The 19,402-nt window shown below is 40.3% G+C and overlaps 2 protein-coding genes and 1 long non-coding RNA gene across 3 annotated transcripts; all 3 read left to right on the forward strand.

Moving 5' to 3' along the window:
- Positions 1-384: 384 nt before the first annotated feature.
- Positions 385-9,928, forward strand: fxyd5 (FXYD domain containing ion transport regulator 5). Its single transcript, XM_044034284.1, has 9 exons — positions 385-627; positions 3,988-4,047; positions 5,855-5,878; positions 6,085-6,108; positions 7,029-7,103; positions 9,273-9,300; positions 9,402-9,433; positions 9,519-9,556; positions 9,659-9,928. Exons 2-8 carry the CDS (start codon positions 3,996-3,998, stop codon positions 9,521-9,523), a joined length of 240 nt encoding a protein of 79 aa, XP_043890219.1. The 5' UTR covers positions 385-627; positions 3,988-3,995; the 3' UTR covers positions 9,524-9,556; positions 9,659-9,928.
- Positions 9,929-10,611: 683 nt separating this feature from the next.
- On the forward strand, positions 10,612-12,224 carry LOC122774773. The gene is made up of 3 exons (XR_006361026.1): positions 10,612-10,697; positions 10,909-10,977; positions 11,566-12,224. It is a non-coding gene; the product is annotated as an uncharacterized LOC122774773 (long non-coding RNA).
- Positions 12,225-13,436: 1,212 nt separating this feature from the next.
- On the forward strand, positions 13,437-18,562 carry LOC122774771 (IgGFc-binding protein-like). Its single transcript, XM_044034283.1, has 6 exons — positions 13,437-13,716; positions 14,456-15,679; positions 15,793-16,052; positions 16,209-16,788; positions 16,883-17,481; positions 17,577-18,562. Exons 1-6 carry the CDS (start codon positions 13,671-13,673, stop codon positions 17,877-17,879), a joined length of 3,012 nt encoding a protein of 1,003 aa, XP_043890218.1. The 5' UTR covers positions 13,437-13,670; the 3' UTR covers positions 17,880-18,562.
- Positions 18,563-19,402: the final 840 nt, after the last annotated feature.

Consider the following 19,402-nt stretch of genomic DNA (forward strand, 5'->3'; position numbering starts at 1 on the left):
ACTGGACTTGCTTGAGTTACAACAGCTACAGAAGACATGACCTGGATGACTGAGAACCTCACTTCGAAGACCATTATCAAGCAATTATTCACATAAAAACATACTAGCGAGTATAGTATTCAAGTTCTGTCAATAAATGTTCTCCACACTTAAGGTAACATTTGTAAAGTGTTCAGTCAATGTCTGTGTGACAACAAAAATCACGCGACGTTTTAGGCATTAAATTGTGTGGGGACACATATTAGTGAGACACAACAGGCAGTAAACAGCTCAGTAGGACACTCTGTAGCTCTTAATTCAGTTGTTTATCCGTTTCTTTTTATTATTATTGAGGTGGGGTAAGGGGGACTAAGTAAGAACTTTAGATAACTCACAGCCGCACGTTCCCCACCCCCTCCTCACTCTCTCTCATTCCTGTGAGACAAGACCCAAGGAGCGGAACCCTATCTTGGTCGAACCGCTTCAACCATTTCAATTGCAAAAAACAAGCATCATCAGTGGTTTTATTTTGCTGCTAATAGCAGAATTGTTTATTATTATTATTCTTTTCACATACTAACTGAGAAAACTCGGCAGCAAAGTTCGGCTCAGTGGGCGGAAAGGAGTCACACTGGAAAAGAAAAGACGGTGAGTTAATTTAAAAAATGCAACAATTGTTCCTTGCAAATGGACTTAATTTGGCATTAACACCTTAAACCGTTAAACAGTTCGACATTCTCCTGAATATTTGACGTGTTTGTGTCCACGTTGTTTTCTCCTCGACTTGTGTTTTTTTGTAGCCGTGTTTTCCTCCAATAAATGCTTCTGTGACCATGTGACCATTTAATTGCACGAATCCACAATCTTGTTATCCAAACGTATGGGGTTGTTTTGGTTGTTCCACACTATCACCGGTGTGGTGGAGACTGTCCACGCTGAGGACAAGTGTTCATTCCTGGGTAGAAATGCCACGCCAGCCGAGGAGCTGCGTGTGTAGTGACCGTTTCCTCAGTGGACTGAAGCAGAAGCAGAAGTATTGTTGCCAACTGAACTCTCGTAAAAATGCTGTTTAGTCTGTGTTGCGTTTGACGTCAACAGCAACTCGAAAATCAGAGTTCTCTTCAAGTTTGCGTCATGTGGTGTACGTTGCGCATTAAAGGTACAGTGTGAAGTTTCAGCTGAATGTCTATCGCCTCACTCTTCCTCTCCAAACATGTGGGATAAGCTAGGTAGTCTTCAGTTATCATTAAAACTCAAAAGATGTTTTGTGTGTATAGTGGTCCAACACGGCAGCCTCTGTAGAGAACACTCTGAGGCCTTGTTTAGACTTCAGTCCAAATCGGATGTTTGAGCATATCTAGTTTGATTTGATTTTTGCCTACAGTATAAAGAACACATTCAAACCACATTTGTTTGCAAGTCTGATTGGATTTTAACAGGTCTTTTTCAATCTGAATGTCTTGGCCGCTCAGATAGGATTTCAAAGTGTATTCTGTGTCACTCGCAGCTCGACTCGAACAACAATGACGTAATTGGAGGCACATTAGACAATCAATACAGTGGAAGACACTAGTTTAAAAATGAGAAAAGAAAGTTTGCGCTGCGGCTCCACATAACCATTTGGTTAAGAAACAGGCACAGATTAATGTCCAATATTTTGTTTATTTTGTTTAGACTACTTGTTTTTTCAGGGCGTGGCCTTTAACTAAAGCAGTCTATGTGGAAGCCTAGACAATTTCAATATGGACACACAGGTTGGATCTGGTCACTTGAGCCGTGTTTCCATCATGGACTGAACTGAGCCATTACAATATATAATGTGAACAGTTGGTCAGGAAGATCAGATTCTGATCTGGATATGCTTACAAATCTAATTTGGGCTGCATATTTTGTGAAGTGTGGCCTTTATGCTGTCTCCCCCTTATATTTGTCTACATTTCTCAGAAGTCTAACAAAAAAGATTATTAGATCACTTCTTGTTAGTATAACTCACCCTGTTCTGGTTAGGTTAAACCTAATTGGCAGGCTGTTGTTAATTCTGCGCTCTGGGTTTAAAGTGTTTAGTTCTCCCCTCTCCTCCTTAACGTTCACCCACCCATCTCCACTCATGTGAGAATTCACGTACAGCAGTGGTCTCAGCCAAAGAGGAAAACACCCTTGCTAATGTGGGCTTAGATTTTTGCAAATGCACAATATTCTTATTCCATGGCTTAGAGATTTTATGCAAGAGTGCATCAATTCACTGTGGAGGTTTTTGGTAACTTAATGGTCCATTGTGTAGCATATTTGGGGAGTTTATGGGCAAAAATTGAATGTACCACCCATAAATGTGTTTAAAAAGTGTAAAATCACTTTATAAATCTTCTATTATGTACTGAAGGCAAATACAAAGTGCTTTGTGGCAGCTGCCATCTTGTACCACTGTGTTTCTACAACAGCCCATGCAGACAAAACATAGCATTTTGCCATTGAAAGCAGAAGCTTACTACACATTACATTAGTGCTATATAAATGGATTGACTTCCTGGACATGATAGGGAATTAGATGTCACTAATACTTAGACTTGGGCCGTTGATAGTGACATGTTTGCATTACATTTCAACATTTTGCAACATGTTTTTATAACATTAGATCAACTGTTTCCATTAAAGCCGTAAGCTTTAAGTAAATGTGCTCAAATATGGGCTAATTTCTGCACATTATCTAAATGTTTATGGATATGAACCAAATAAAGGTGTAGAAAACATTAAAAAAATACAGAAGAAGATTTTGCCCATTTACTTTTACGAATATGCTAACCGTAACTAAACGTGTTTGTACATTTTAACAATACTGTAAATCACAATTACTCTGGTTTACTCTGGACAAGCATGACATGCCGAAGAAGCAGAGCCTCGAGAAACCTTTAGGGGTCCAGGTTCACTGCAGACTGTGAAACTTCTTCACTCACAAGTCCGGTTGTGTAGTCTTAGCTGGTAAACGTGGGTGTAAGAGAATCTCAAAGAATGTACTAGATAATATATAGACAGGAGAACAGCACAGGGAGGTCTGTGTTGCATGTGCTCACTGGATGACCCAGTAAAACCAATCCAAACCCACTGACCAAACTCCAAGTGCAACATAACACCAGCTTTGCCTCGCACCCTTCGACTGCCAAGCCCCAGATTCTGCAATAGATCCTCTCCCCTCACAGTCGGGAGGCTACAATATTAAGACATACACTAATCAGCCATAACGTCAATATAGTTGTACAGTATGTGTAAATATAAAAATCACGACATTTACATATAGAGTACAGGTCATACATCACACAAAGTAACAACATTTTGCCTGATTGTGTTGCTTCTCTTGTTTAAGTTTAGTTTATTAGTTCTGTTATTGTCTTACATACAGAAATGACCAAGTTATCAATGCAATCAAGCTCTTGGCTTGTTTCTTTCTGGTTGTATGAACTTGAAAAGTTGGGAACTTGAGAAGTTATACCCTGTAACTCTTATGTATTTGTTTAAAAAACAAAATGTAAGCAACATGTACACTGATCACACCATTTAATGCTATTTTTGATGGTTTTCTACCAGAGGTTGACTTATTTTTGAGGCATAATCCTCCAAGACATTGGCAGATAAAGAGTGTATGTCTCCCTTTTTCTGAGACCTGAGCTTTATCTGGTTTGGTATTTTCTAGTTGTGACTTTGTGAGATTTTAGAAAACAGGCTCCTCTGTGTTAGCAAAACAGTTTAATGAAAACTGCTGAGCTGTTTTAGAGTTCCGTTCCAAAGTTTATCTCGAGAACACATTTTCATAAACTACTATACCAGCACTAAACATTTTATTCATCATGTATGTTTGGGACCCCCTCGAAAAAGAGATGATACAACTCAGGGGGTTTGCCACTATACCCTCATAAAAACACATTACCCCAGAATGTGAGCACACAATTTTGAAATGATCAGATTAAGACATGAATTACTTTTCTTTCTATGTTTTAATGGTTTGTTTCTTAACAGCAGGTACAATGGATCTCGTGTTGTTGGTGGCATTCATCTCCTGGTTTTCTCCAGCACTGGGTGAGTTTCCCTCTCATTACATGCTCTTGTGAATGTGCAGATTTCAAGCCCCATTTATTATGAGTCCTTCCATCATTTAAACTAGCTAATGTGTCTGTGTGACAGGGTCAGCATTTGGTAGGGTAATGTCCGGTAAGTTTCCTGCATTAGTGTGGTCACCAGCATTGCATGGCCTCTAGAGAGCCTCATTTCTTTTTTGTGTGTATTCACTTTGGCTAAATTTACATTTGATATTTTCCATTCAGTGTCGTTGTTTTGCTTTGGGAAAGGTCCATGTCAGAGTAGTGTAAATGTTTCTTTTTCAGTGCAGTTAGAATAATAATTTATTCCGACATCTTCCAGGTTTTTCCATTGTGAATGTATCTTGCTCTTGGGTTCATTCCTCCGTGTGTGCTGCACGTCATCAGTTGAGCTTGATGTTAAGCAGGTTTTCCGACTGCCTTTCTAGAGACGGCTCAAAGTCACTTTTTCATGTCCTATACTGATACCAGTAGCACAACCTCAGTCCGATACATTCATTTTACACCTTACCACTTAACCATTTCAAGCAATTTCAAACACATAATCAATTCAAGAAGCGTGTGATAGGATTTTCTGTATTGGATTTTATATTTTCATCTTTACAATATCCGATCCAATGATTTTTGACCAGTATTAGTATTAGTGATGCTGATACTAAGTATCACTTCAGTTCATCCGTATTTATTTCTTCAGGCTTGTGTCAGTGTTGTTTTGGGTCATTTTCCCGTATTTACCCTCTGACAATAATATCATAGTGAACTCCAGCACTTAAAAGGATTGAAAGACAGTTCATAAAATATTATTAAGCTCAATTTTTGAACCAACAATTCATGGAAAAGTCTATTAAAAAAACATCAAGTCCTTTACAGAAACATTTCTGAAGCCTGAGTTGAATAGCTTATTCCTTTACTTTGCTGGGCTTTAGTTGATCAATTGTTGTTCAGGTTTTCTTTTTATATACTGACATTTGAAAATGCTGATCACAGTCACAGTTGAATGTGTTGAAGCGCGAATAACAGTGTGAGATGTTGCAACTCCAAGGTTACATCTTTTCCACTCTCTAGCTTTATATTATTTGTGTCACTGTCTTCATTATGTGAACTTAATTGTTCTGGTTGTTTTTGTAATTGATTATGATTTAGATAATTACCAAGTTCAGTAAACTGTCAAGCAAGTTTTTGAAGAGCAGAGAAGTGAGGGGTCTGTTGTTTGTCATACCACTGACAGAACACAGATGGAAGTAGATCAGAATCTGTACACAATGTTTATGTTTATGTGCTCACTGACTGAATGAGATTGTTGGATTATTTAAAACCTGTAATTATGCTTGTACAGTTTTCCTAAGATACAAGGAGGGAGTTTGGTTTTATTTATGGACCACTTCTTGCATAAAGGAAGATTTAAAAACAACACAGACAGAATAGTAAGAAATCAATACAAAGGTAAAAAATTACAATCAATAAAAAATGAAATGCAAAGAAATTAGAGTCCTAAAAATGTCGCAGAAAAAAAGAAATTGGGTAAAAATGTCAAAAAAATAATGAATGAGTCAAAGAGGGAAAAAAAGGATTCTGTTTTAAAAAGGCAGAATAAAAAGGTGATGAAAATGACATACGTTTAAGAAAATATTTTCAAAAATGTAAAAATGGGGTGAATGAAGTGTTCACATTCTCTGCTGTGTGAATTTGCCTCAGTGGCATCACTTTTACCAGTTGCTGACATGCAGTTACACACCAATGTGAATATCTTTTTCCAGACTAATGATTTGTCTTTATTTTTTTTGCAGCTTCAGCAGCAGATCACGACAGAGGTGGGTATTCTTTGAATGGAACCTTGGAAAGTCAAATTAAGATAATTTAGCAGGCATATGAATTGGCACTGGCACCAAACTGGCTAATGAACAGAAGACTGACTGAGAGCCTAAAAATGCTGAATAGCACTTATATCGTAAGTGCTCTCTGAAGTGTGTCAGTGGATAAATCTGCCTCCCTCTCTCTCTCTTTTTTCTCCTACCAGACTACGACAGTGCTTTTCATTATGGTAAGTGTTAAGCCGATGAACATGGTCATTTAACGGCTGTCTCTCTACACGGGAAACATCTGGGAGGTCAAGATGAGTCTGCATTTTTTGCACTTTTTTTAAGAAGTAGTGGAAAACTTACACCCTGAGGCCAAGCTTCTTTATTAGTCTGCACATGCTCACAGTCCTGTCCACTCTGCTTAAGCTCATAGTTTCACTCGTCCAAGGCCCTGACTTGTACGACAGGATGTGACATCAACTTTGATGTGGTTTTTTTTCACCACTATACATGTTCTGGTGAAAGAAGGAAAACCAAAGCTGTTGTTCCCAGCTTGGAGGCCATTTGGGAGTTGCCTAAATATACTGTATCTGAAGGGAGTCACGACATACGATTATATTTTTATTTTTACATATATATATGTAAATTGTATATAAATTGTGTTCATTTTGCACTGAATTGTCTATTTTGCTCCATTTCTTGGGAAGATTTGTGTAACTTTATTCTCTCAGGCCGCAGCCTTATCCCTGTTGATACCTCCAGTCACAACAGTGATAAGAGAGAAAAACAATCTTTTGTTATTCAAAATTACGTTTAGATTTCTTGTGGACTTGCCTTCATTTTTTCTTTTGCTCTCTGCAAATGAAAATGCTGCCCCACACCAACCTCTGCCTGCTTTTGATTTTTTGTCCGTCTTGTACCATTTCCTCCTGCCTCACAGGAAGACACAACTACAGAGATAAACTTTACCACATTGTTTACAGTTTTGTATCTGTAGTTCTCCAACATGTCCATTAGAGGGCAAAAGCTGTCCTTGAATCAAAATGTGATTAAATGCCACACAAAAGGCCTCAGACACCTGTAGAATTCATGGTATTTTGTGTAATTAAAGGTTTCCACATGCTGCTGTGCATCAATACAAAGTACCTTTATCTCATTACAGATTATGAATCGCTGAGAATCGGTGGCCTGGTTTTCGCAGTGGTCCTGTTCATCTTGGGTATTGTCCTCATTGTCAGTAAGTGCTTCTCCACCCACTGTACAGCAGATATAGCAGATGTGTAATGTCAAGAGTCACTGTCACCAAACTGTGATTTCTGTACGTGCAAGCCACCCACCCTCAAATGTACACCCTTCTCCAAAACAAGCAGGCTTCTGTTTCTCTCAAGTCTGCAGGGAGGGGAGGGGAGGGGCACGTATGCCTCTTGCACAATCCCAGCATCACAGCAGCCCTTTATATAGGCCACGTTATCACCTTTCTCACTCACAGTTTGCCTCAAAGATTCTTTCTTGCGCACTGCCAGCACGTAGTGGAAGCCAGGAAAACCAAAACCAGCCAGTAAATAATTCACTGAGATCCACACACTGTTTGTTAGGATGACTGTGGAGTCCACACATAACACTTTGAAGAGCTATGCCCCGTGTATAGAACATGCCACCATAAATAGCGGCAGGCGCAATAATATAAGGAGCAGCTGATGAGAGTGTGAAAATAACTGATAAACTGACTTTCAAAGGCAGTATCTTTGCTCTAACAGCAAGTGAGTGATCACACCACCACAAATCAAACTATAATGGAATTAAAGACGCTACAGTTTTCATCTTTGCTTACTTGTTTACGAGACTAAAACTTTTTTTTCACTGTTCATACCTTTCGTACCTTCCTTTTACTTGAGAGACATTAAATATAAATACTGCTTTTGAACAGAAGTTGCATAGATGAAACCCTAAATGTCAATGTTATGGTATTTAAAACATATTATGTGTAGAACTACATATAAGAATGGTTTTAAAGGATTGTGTTTTCCCCATTTCAAAGTGGGTGAAGTGAAGCGGTGTCACCTTTCACGATGCCCACTGCTTTATTCTTAGTCTTCAGAGTATGATGGTCAGTAGTTCAGTCTGGGATTTCCCTGGAGTCGAGTGTGCAGCAGCAACTATTACACATGAGGTGGCTGCAGCATGATATGATCCTGGGACAAGTGAGACCTTTATAAACTGGTTAAACTGGCCTTATTGGTGCAGCCTCTGTTGGTCCCACGTTAGATTTCTGTGAAAGTGTTCAGCACAGCTGCCTCTTTGCTGCAGCTTCATTGGCAAAATGTGTAAAATTAGTCGAAAGTTCGAAAGTTAGTCAGTTAAAAAATGACATTGTGTAAAATGTAGCAACATTTATTGGTGAAGTTGAAGAAACTATGAAGTTTTCAGTTAGAATTAAAACTCAAAAGATGTTTAGTTTGTCTGTTTGTGGGCGGTTGTATAAACATGGTGGGCCAAACTGGTAGCTGACCTGGCTACTGATATAAATTTTAAAGCTTCAAGGCTCAAGAGTACTGAAAAACAACATTTTACACACTGGACCTTTTTGAAGTGGTTAGGGTTAGGTTAAAATGACTCAACATAATGTATTGAGGCTGAGTCTAAACCTTTAACTGCTGAAAAGCTGCATAGTTGAGTAAAGTAATTGAGGCTTTGCTGTCACACTACATCAGACTAGTTATGTTCAACAATAAAATCAATAATCAATTCATGCATGCATGCTTGTCCAGTGCAACAGTGAGTTTACATGGCAAGCGTGGTGTCTGTCTGTGCTCTTCTAACAACACCTGCAAAACTTTCTACCGCTCTGACGAGTAAGCCAAAGCACAATGGTGACACCTGCTGGCCATCTTGAAAATGGCTCCTCCACTCTGGTACATGTACATACAATATGTGTACTTTTAACAACCTGGATTTCGCTGTCAATTTTTCATGCATAAACAGTACTGCTCACCAATAGATTATTTATATTCATTTGTCAACTACTTTATATGACCACATCCAGAAAATACAAGAAAAATGGGTAACACTTTAGATTAGGGAACACAAATTCACCATTAACTACGTGCTTACTAACATGCATATAATTAGCATACCATACCTGTATTAGTAATTATTAATCATGTATTAACACCTAATCAGGAAAATCTTAATTCATGTCATCATATGTCATCATATGTCATCATTAATACATGCTTAATAATTACTAATAAAAGGCTAGTGTGCTATTTATGCATGTTAGTGAGCACCTAGTTCAAAGCTTGGAACAATCTCTTCCTTTAGAGTTGAATAATCCTGATGAAGTATGCTGTTAACATTAGGTTGGCTGGCATTAATTGTTCTTTTGTCCCCCCACTCCTTAAATTAGGCCGGAAATGTTCCTGTAACAAGTCGCGGTGAGTTGATCAGAAGTAACATGGATCAAAACAAATGTGTTAAATTTTTGTCAAATTATTATATAAAAAATATATATTTTTTTATTTTGTTTTAATTCCAGGAAACCCCAAGCAGAACATGGAGTTCAAAGGGGTAAATATCTTCCTTTCCTCCATGTTAACTATATTACAAATGTTAAATGTTTTCCACAAAAAATATATCCGTACTCTTTCTGCAGCCTAGTGGACACAAACAGCAACAAACAGTGAACATTCGGTAAGTTTATTACAAACATCAGTGACTGTGGAGGAAGTAAAGTTTATTTATATAGCACTAGCGCACATTTATCAAAACTTGCCTTTTATCTGCTTTCCACAGCGTCACTGGCTGATGCCACTAGATGGCAGCAAATACCACGAGCACAGCTGAGGACAATCTTTCCATGAACACATGAAGCTTTCATCATTTTTACAAATGTTGCTATGAAACAATGAAAGTGTTTTTTTCTTGTTAGTGATTTTCTTTGTATCACCTGTAAGTGTTACTAGTTACATGTAGCAACGTTATTTTAGACTAGCAATGGTGTGGTTATCATTCGTATTTGTGTGACTGAAGCTAAGACAATAAATCATGTTTGAAAATCTTGAACAAACATTGTTTTTTGTTTTTAAATACATCACTGTGTGTGAAAACAGCCTTGTACTATGCTGCACTATGCTGCTCCTGCTGACACTGCAGAAGGTTCAGTTACACGTGCAGTGAGAGTGTGAATGATTTATGCTGTATTGTGCGGCTGTTGGAGGAAAGAAACATGCACATTACACTTGATTTTACTCCTCACCCTGTGCTGTTCAGCGTCAGATATTCTTGCTGTAGTGAGCTCGGCTGATTTTGGTGTCAGTGAGGAAGCTGCAAATGCAGGCTTTCATTTTCTCTCTGCAGCTGCAGGAGGCGGCTGACTGCACTGCACACGTTAGACACACAGTGGTGCATTTTCAGCGTGCACACTCACGTTTCTGTGGAAATGAAAATGTCCAGAATTATTAGCAAGAAACTCTGGGCAATAGCGGAACCAAAAACAATGTACAGACAGATTAGCGGAACCCTCTTGTTTGTTTTACTTGACACTAATGTAGCAGTCTTGTCCACACCCTGTCAGTTTTGGCAAGAGTACTCATTGACCCCACCTCACCCCCTATGGCTGCACCATTGTGCCGTCTTTGTTGTTTTTTTTATATTGTGGCCACCAGAGGGCCCCCCTCTAATTGTTTTTACTAAATACTAACTGAGCCGACCTAAACCTTCTGCCCTGATCACAGCTGGTCGCCTCCTTCTTCAACTGCAACCCAGCAGCCTGCTTAGCTCCAGAGAAATGCGATTCTTCCACATCTCTGCTGTGCAGCCATGTCCACCACAGGTTTGCTCACTCTTTCCTCTTTCAAAGGATTTTTGAAGAGTGTCACATACAGTTCATGCTCTGCTGATAGTCTGCACTGAAAAAAGGAAAAAAAGTGTAGTATAAGTGTATGTATTTCTGATCTCTGACACGTTTACATCAAAGTGACCTCAGTAGAATATTTGAAATGAACTTGTATCAAAGATATTAATGTTGTTTCTCTAAAACAAAGCAGACTTCGTGGCTGAGAGAGAACTGGGAAACTGACAGCTCAAGCGTGATCGTGACAGGTTGGCGTAAGGTGAGTCTATAGTCCACTGATGTTTGCGAATGAAATCTCTGCATTACTGTGCAAAAGTCAACGTTAGATTTGTTGTCTTAGCAATGCTATGGTATAAGTATTTCTCAATCACTTTATTGGAACACATCCAAAAGACAGGAGTCATGTATGCAGTTTTCAAAACAATATTTTCAAAAGATAAAAAAAAAAACAGCTTCTACATGTTGTATATAGCATGATCTTAAACAATAACAACACTGGCTCTATTAAAACTGTATTGGAGCCATAATTAATATTATTGGTGTATAATTGTCTGCTATACCAGATTTAATCCAGACATGTATGGGTTAAACATAGCTACATTATAGATGACAGCTTGATCATCTATAAAACCCACGTTCAGTCACCTCATTCAATCCAAATGCCAATAATCACAGAAGACATAAAACCATCGCATCTGCTGCTGCCCTAAGACCTTTGAAGAGTACTGTATATGAGAGTATGAGAGTATTATTTATTGACTGCTATTTTCAAAATGACTCACTCCCTCTCTCTTCTCTGCTGCTGTGATTATCATCTTGTATCCTGCTGTTTTTCTGCTGAGCAAAGATGCTGCATGGAGCACCTCACAGCTGAGAGAAGGAAATACTCCAGAGGAGATGAGAATCCTATCCTGCAGAGCTCAAGAGCTGGGAAGCTTGTTGTTGCCGAGTGCAGGATTTAAAAGCACACCAGTGAAACCTATTGCTGTCCTTGGTGCTGAAATTGACACCTTTATTTTGATTTGCTCTGTGATTGACCAGTCTGTTTCTTTGCAGAAATTATGCTCCCACACCAAAGACAGAAGATGCTCTTGGAAGAGCTGGGTCTTCAAGAGCTTCTTGAAGATAGACAGGGACAGCACTAGGCAGGTCATTCCATGTGCTGGTGCCACACTTGAACCCGAACACGAAGCACACGCACTGTAAATTAAGACAGTGAACCGCGCTCGTTGTCTTTGGCTTAGTGCTGTTTTTTCCCTCTGACCTCTCAACTCTTGTTGTGAAATATTTGCATGATGTACAGTCCTGGTATTTTGTTTAAAGTATTTAAAATAAAATACTTGTTAATTTTAGTATTAAAGGCAAAGCTTGAGTTAAATATAGCAGTAGTTTGCTGTGTGAACAATAAAGTGACTGAGACATAGACTCTAGCACAGCACAAAGTTTTGAATCGAAACAAGAGTAAAGAGTTTTTAGTAAACAAGAAGAAAAAGAAGATGAACTTCATTTTGTGTCATTAATTAGCATTAAATGTCAATATTTAGTAGGCGGCAGCAGAGCTGAGTTTGTTTCCCTCCCTTTGTCTCTGAGGGTGTCCCTTCCTATCTTGTGGAGATGGAGATTGGTGTTACCCTGGTGACAGTCAAAGTTTGTCATTGGTACTCATTGGGCAAATAGTGTGGTCTCTGCGGAAACCTTAATGATCTCCACTTACATAGTTCAGCCAAGTCATGGGTTTTTATTCCTGAATGGTACGTCTCCTCACAGCAACAGTATCTGCAAGCAGTCACTAATTATTGTACATATTTAAAAATGAAATCACTAATGTAATATATTTAGCTTCACTGGATAACTTGACCCTTTAAATCTTGTTTTTTGTCTCTTGAAAGGTAGGGTGGGAGATCATTTTCTGGAGCATGTTTTACTGTATTGCTTAAAATCCTCTTCACACCCCAATTAATGAATGCTTTGTCACAAAAATGAAACATGTCAGTCACCTGTGGAACGGACAGGTCTGTAAAAACAACATCCAATCATATTGAACGGCCCGAACAAATGAATTGGATCGCGATGCATCAATCAAACTGCCATCTGCCCCCCCACCCCTCTTCGTGCACTACTCGCGCATGCATAGAAAACAACGCCAGAACTTATGCTATCTTTCTTAATCCAAAGAGACAGTTGCAGCAACGTTAGTGCCAACAACAGGTGTCGGTCGCAAACGAAAAACGGTTTTTGGGAACACCACGGCCAAGAAAAAGGCTGATGCAGGGCGATCCAAGGCCAGAGTGAACATCGGTGCTGCGTTTGAACGGTTGCGATGACTGAAAGCCCAGAAAGGGCAGCGAAGTGATGACATGGTGGCTCTGCTTCTACTGGACCGGTAAGTTAACTTTATGTCTTTGTGAACTTTTTAGGGTATTTGTTGTTTTTCATCATCACGTTGTCATTCGAACAAGTATCCAACAAAAAGGTCGTTTCTGTTTAATGTGGATTATGATCCAACAGAAGATTAGGGCACGGCTTCATTTGAACCCACAACATGTTTACAGTAACTAGAGGCTTATTTAACATGACTATGAGTAAATGCCAATTCAATATTTGAGTTTGATAAGTACTTAAGATGCTTTGTCAACATATTGGATTAAAGAACCGTCAAAGCAGTCGTGGTTGCTACTGGACCACACCTATGTCAACCTACAGCAGGACCTACATGTCATTACCAGGTTCTGCCTTAATTTGTTTTACAGGAATGTTTTGTGTTTTTTATAAACTGATAGGATTTCTTCAGCTTCACGGTATTTGATTGGCTTAGTTTTTGTCCATTAGGACATAAAAAAGGATGTCACGAAAAACCTTTATGCTCTCAGAAGATTCACTTGGTCTTTCTGGTCAAAGGGTTGCATTTATACAACTCAAATAAAATCGGATTCTTTATTTTGTCTTTCAGCCATGGGTACTCTGCTGCTGCTTTGTGCTTTGGGAGCTTTACTCAGCTGTAAGTATATTTTATATATATTTTGTCATATACCTATTTTTTTCTTTTTTCTTTCTTTAAGTTTAGGCATTTAAATATATTTCTTCAAACCTATAGTGAAATCCCCATCAGGAGATAAAGCCAAGTTATTGCTAAATTTGAGGAAATGAATCCAAGTCGTTAAACGGGTTAAGAATTTGAGAGTTCGGCACAAACTCGATAGACATGTGTTTTTGTTAGGGATCTATTTTCACCTGCTATTAAATTGAAACTATTATAATGAATTGCAGACACAGGGATGTAATCCAAATCCCCCAGGCCCTGACTGAGCACAGAAAATGTTATTTTCACAGATATTATATTTCAATTATGCAATTATATTGTCTGCAAAAGTGACTTATTGAGTGCTGCTGAGAGTATTTTCCTCAGTCTAAAGCTCTTTTAATGGAGATTGAAAGAAAGCTTCTTTTTTACAGTCAGTCATTCATGCCTGCTTTTGACTTGAATTAAGGCATTTTTCAGTTGTGTCATATTGTTTTGTTGCACTGCTCCTATGATCAAATATGTCTCCAGCCCAGGTTGTTTCGCTCGTCTGACTCCTTCCGTTGCCTTGGCTTAACTTGGCACATTATCCATTTCCTAGTTTTTTGTGATATTGTCTTCTGAGATGTGAAACACCGTTTTGATCCTGACTGCTTTGCTTAAGGAGAACTCTTTTTTGACATGTGTGTTTTTCTGTCTCTTTGCTTCCATCTGTCAGGTCCATCGTCTGCTGGATTTGTAGGCAGGGAGTTTGTCCTGTCATTCATGCAGAATTGGATAAAAGATTATGAAACCCCGAGCCATCGGCTCTATATCACTGCTGTTGAGGCCAATACTAAAGTGACAGTGTCTGTGCCGCCCTTAAAATTCAGGCAAGAAGAAACTCTCAATGCTGGAGAAGGGGTCACTGTATCTCTCCCTGCCCAGGTTGAGATGTACGGCTCCGTGAAGTCTCCCAACTCAGTGCGCATTGAAGCCTCAGCAGATGTGGCTGTGACTTCCTTGAACTACAAGTTATACACAGCTGACACCTCTTTGGTGTATCCCACCACTGAATGGGGTAATGAATATTTCATCTTCACCCCTGGTCAACACACCTGTGGCACCTTTAAAGAGTTCTCTGTGACAAATGGAAAACAGAGAAACAGAATTGAAATTGTACCACAAGGGCCCATCGTGTTCCAGCATCATGTCTATATGAAGGGCGCTCGAATGGTAATAGATCTCCAGCCATATGAGAGTGTCCAGCTCCAGAGCATGGATGACGTCTCTGGCAGCAGGGTTTCCTCCCAGTACCCTGTTGCTGTTTTCACAGGTCACAGTTGCACTTGGCGCTTCTCAAGATGTGACCATGTTAACGAGCAACTACTGCCTGTCAGCAGCTGGGGATCCAGCTTCATTGTCCCTCCCCTGACACTCCAGGACAAACATGATAGTGTTATTATCCAGGCTTCCCAGCCCACCCATGTTACTGTCCGAAATGGCAACACTGAACAGGTGATTAACATGATCGGTGGGCAGACAGTGACAATCAAGTCCCAAAAAGAGACTGTGTTCATTCAGGCTGATCAAGGCATTCAGGTCCTCATGTTCTTCAATGGCAAATCGTTCGGGTGGCACAAATACTATGACCCTTTCTTGATGAGCATCCTGTCCACAGACCGTTTTTGCACCTCTTACTCACTAGAGGCTCTCAAAGGGTTTGACAATCAAGCCCTGGTTGTGGTGCGGACTAGTGCTTTGGGAAAGCTGCGTATCGATGGTAGAAGATTGCCTCGTAATGTCCAGTGGAAAAAGGTTGCAGGGACAGATTTCTCATGGACCCAGATTCCTCACAGTGGTAGACATGTCGTGTCCAGCTCCGACTCTCACTTTGCTCTTTACAGCATAGGATTCAAGAACAGGAATAGTTACGGTGCTCCGGCACAGTGTTTACAGTCAGGTAAGAAACACACACTGCACTTGTTGATTGTAAAAAATATAATAAACTATGTGAGAAACAGCAATGTACAATGCAGATTAACTTGATATTTATCTATTTTGTTGTATTTTCAGTGAAAAGCGCTTTGCCTGGCACCTGCTGGGCTAAGGGAGATCCTCACTACCATTCCTTTGACGGACGACGCTTTGACTTCATGGGTACCTGCACTTATGTTATTGCCAAAAACTGTGGAAAGAATGATTCCCCAGCCTTTGAGGTCCTTGCCCAGAATGAGAATAGGGGAAACCTCAGGGTGTCTTATGTCGCCCTGGTCACAGTGAAGGTGTATGACGTGTCCATCACAGTAGCTCGGTCTGAGACAGGTCGTGTGAGGGTAAGATTTTTCTTTTCCTTTCCAAAATGAATATTGTTTTATTAATGTAATTCTTTCTCTTCTACTGTATTTATTTGCATGGAGCATTAAACTGCATCCTTGATCATTTATTGATTTCATACCTTTATGATGTATTTTCTGTTTTCCTTTGTGAAGATTGACAACATCGTGTGGAATTTGCCTGTGACCTTGAACAACAACAAACTTGTTATGAGTCACAGTGGTCGCTTTGTGCTCATTGAGACTGATTTTGGCCTGACTGTGCGTTATGACTGGAACCACCAGCTCATTGTCACTCTGTCCAGCAGTTTCGCTGGTAAGACCTGTGGTCTCTGTGGCAACTTCAACGGCAACCCCAATGATGATTTCACCACACCCTCTGGCACACATGCACGTGGGGCTGTGGCCTTTGGTAGCAGCTGGAAGGTGCCGGGGCTGGTGAAAGACCCGCTGTGCAGAGATGACTGTGTGGGTGGGTGTGAAAAGTGTGAAGACAAGTTGATGAAGAAGTGGGAGGGGACCTCGTTCTGTGGGCTTATCACACTTGTAGTAAATGGGCCATTTAGCAAATGCCATTCCATCATTGACCCACATACATACCTGGAGAACTGCAAATATGATGTTTGCATGGGCGGTGGCAATCATCATTTCCTTTGTCAGGCATTGGAGGCATACGCTGATGCCTGCCAGGGTGCTGGGATTCAGGTTCAAGACTGGAGAAGAGTGTCAGAATGCCGTAAGTAAAAAATAAATCATAAAATTAGCACATTTATATATTTCTTGTTGATAAGATAATTTATCACACCATATTCTTCTTTACACCCCTTAAGCTGCCAAATGTCCAGCCAACAGTCACTATGAGCTCTGTGGCAATGCCTGTCCTGTCACTTGTTCTGATCCTAATGCTCCTTCCAAATGCAAACGCCCATGTGTGGAGACCTGCACCTGCAATGCAGGCTTTCTTTTGAGTGGAGGTCAGTGTGTTCCTGCTGACCAGTGTGGCTGCACCTTTGAAGGACGATATGTCCCTGCTGGGGAGTCCTTCTGGGCTGATCAGGGCTGCCGGAGCTGGTGTAAATGCCTCCCTGGAAAAAGACAAGTAGACTGCCAGAATAAAGGCTGTGGGGCAGGGACACTGTGCCAGGTGATTGAGGGCATAAGAACATGTGAATCAGTCTCATACAGCACATGCAAGGCCTCAGGAGACCCACACTACACAACCTTTGACAAGAAGAGGTTTGACTTCCAGGGCACATGTGTGTACCAACTTGTTGCACTCTGCTCCAAGAGACCAGAGTTGGTGCCCTTTGAAATATTTGTGGAGGATGATCACCGTGGCAGCAAAGTAGTTTCCTTCACCAAGTTAGTAGAGATCAAGGTGTATTCCCTCAGCATTGTTATTACGAGGACACACGTGGGCCAGATCATGGTAGGAACTGCACAGGATTTAATTTATAACTGTTTGAGTCAACTGGTGATAGTTCTCCTCTCTGTTTATAAATGGCACAATATGTTCTCCTCCAGGTGAATAATGAGCTGGTCAAACTGCCCATCGACCTGGCAGGAGGGCAGTTATCTGCATTTAAGAAGGGCCCCAATGCTGTTGTCACCACAAACTTTGGCCTCCAAGTCTCCTTCGACCGGAAGAGTGTTGTGTCTGTGACATTGCCCAGCAACTACATGGGAGCCGTTTGCGGCCTCTGTGGCAACTACAACGGCAAATCGCAAGATGACCTGATTCCAAAGAATGGTGACAAAGTTGTTGCACCAGAAACCTTCGGTCACAGTTGGCATGTGGTTGGGCGCCCAGGCTGTGACAAAATGTGAATGTGACCGCCTCAGGGACTGGTGAGATGACCATTGTTTTCCAGGGTTTTGAGAGAGCCAATCACCAGCCAGGTCTTAAAATGAATAGTCTTCTTTAGAGAACCCCGTCCCATCTTCTTCACTCCTGCACAGGCTTGATCTCTTGCCCTGCACATGTGTTGCTGAAACTCTATCTTTGTTAAAATGTAGTTGTTGTGGTGGTAGGATCAGAACATTTTCACACATTTAGATGTTTTTTTTTCCCCTCTGCTGTTTTACTCACAGCCACTTGTTAGTTAAGTTAGACTAGAGTTTTGTTTCATTGTTTCTATGGGTCTTTAAAACGTGTCACTTGTCAGGCCCACCCACACATTCAAGGAACCTGTGTTCATTTACTTTAATTATACATCAAATCATACATTCATCCATTATGTGTTGATTGATGTGCGTGTGTGTGTGTGTCCTTATTTCATCTCTCGTTTGAAAGGGGATGTAACAGGAATCGGGGATGATCACGGAATCTTTTTTTTCTGAGCCAATGCAATCACTAGTTATGATTCTAAGAAAGGATTGTGGGCTTATGTTGAATATGGAGACAAACTGACTGTCCCAGTTAATAATGACTTGTTATGTATTGTATTGACACACTTGTGAATATGTATGTGTTCAACGGGACATTAAAGGTGCAATTGTGGAACATCTGATTTAGTAGAAGGTTCTTGTAAATCCTGCTGATGAGTAGCAGCGGCCTGCACGAGCCACACCTCAGGAAGAGGTTACTAACCATGAGGTGCCTCCTGTTATTTCACCATATTGTGTCCCCAGGGTTTAGTGTTGTACTGTAAAAACATATGACCTCAAGTTACAATACACACATATGAAATAAAGGCTGAAAAGGAAATCAGGTTAAAGGAGCTTGAGGTAGAGGCCTTGAGTGAGCCTCGCTCTGATGTCAGTAAAATCTTGCCCCTGTACCAGCTTTTAGGGAGTTGGAGGTTGACTCAAGGCATTTGAGATGACTGCTAAAGCACTAGACTGGCCTAAGAGAGCCAGGGTTGTGCTATTCAAGTGTAACTGTAGGTCACACTAAACAAGCAGTGGACAACCTGTAGAAGTCGTTTTTATTATTTTCTGAACATGTTGGTACTTTTGAAAGTGCATTATGTCTTTCCAATATTGTCCTAATAAAGTGATTGAGAACGAATGATGCTGTACGGTCATTCTAGCATTGCTAAAAGTGTCAGTCAGTTTGCACAGTACTGTAAGCTAATAGGAAAGGCACAAGAGGTCGTGTCGTCTCTTTTCTTTCAAGATAGCTTGGACTGTGATGTGCTGAAGGAGAACATCATGCGCACTAATGAACTTGTATCAGAAGCTTACAGGCACAAATGTAGGAACTGGTGGTCAAACATTCATAGTTTGCAAGATAATAAGCTGCAATATGTAGTGTGGTGCCCAAAGTAAGGGGCATGATCATTTTATGGTACGTTTCTCTACATTTCCCCAAAGCTGCAAATGTGGATGGATGATTGTTGATGTTACGT

This window comes from Solea senegalensis, linkage group LG9 (assembly GCF_019176455.1).
Source record: "Solea senegalensis isolate Sse05_10M linkage group LG9, IFAPA_SoseM_1, whole genome shotgun sequence".
NCBI classification, from domain to species: Eukaryota; Metazoa; Chordata; class Actinopteri; order Pleuronectiformes; family Soleidae; genus Solea; species Solea senegalensis.

Coding starts and splice junctions, on each gene's coding strand:
- fxyd5 (XM_044034284.1), top strand. CDS start 3,996: ATGGATCTCGTGTTGTTGGTGGCATTCATCTCCTGGTTTTCTCCAGCA. Junction 7,104..9,272: donor GGGTATTGTCCTCATTGTCA/GTAAGTGCTTCT, acceptor TCCTTAAATTAG/GCCGGAAATGTTCCTGTAAC. Junction 9,301..9,401: donor TGTTCCTGTAACAAGTCGCG/GTGAGTTGATCA, acceptor TTTTAATTCCAG/GAAACCCCAAGCAGAACATG.
- LOC122774771 (XM_044034283.1), top strand. CDS start 13,671: ATGGGTACTCTGCTGCTGCTTTGTGCTTTGGGAGCTTTACTCAGCT. Junction 15,680..15,792: donor GGCACAGTGTTTACAGTCAG/GTAAGAAACACA, acceptor TTGTATTTTCAG/TGAAAAGCGCTTTGCCTGGC. Junction 17,482..17,576: donor CACACGTGGGCCAGATCATG/GTAGGAACTGCA, acceptor GTTCTCCTCCAG/GTGAATAATGAGCTGGTCAA.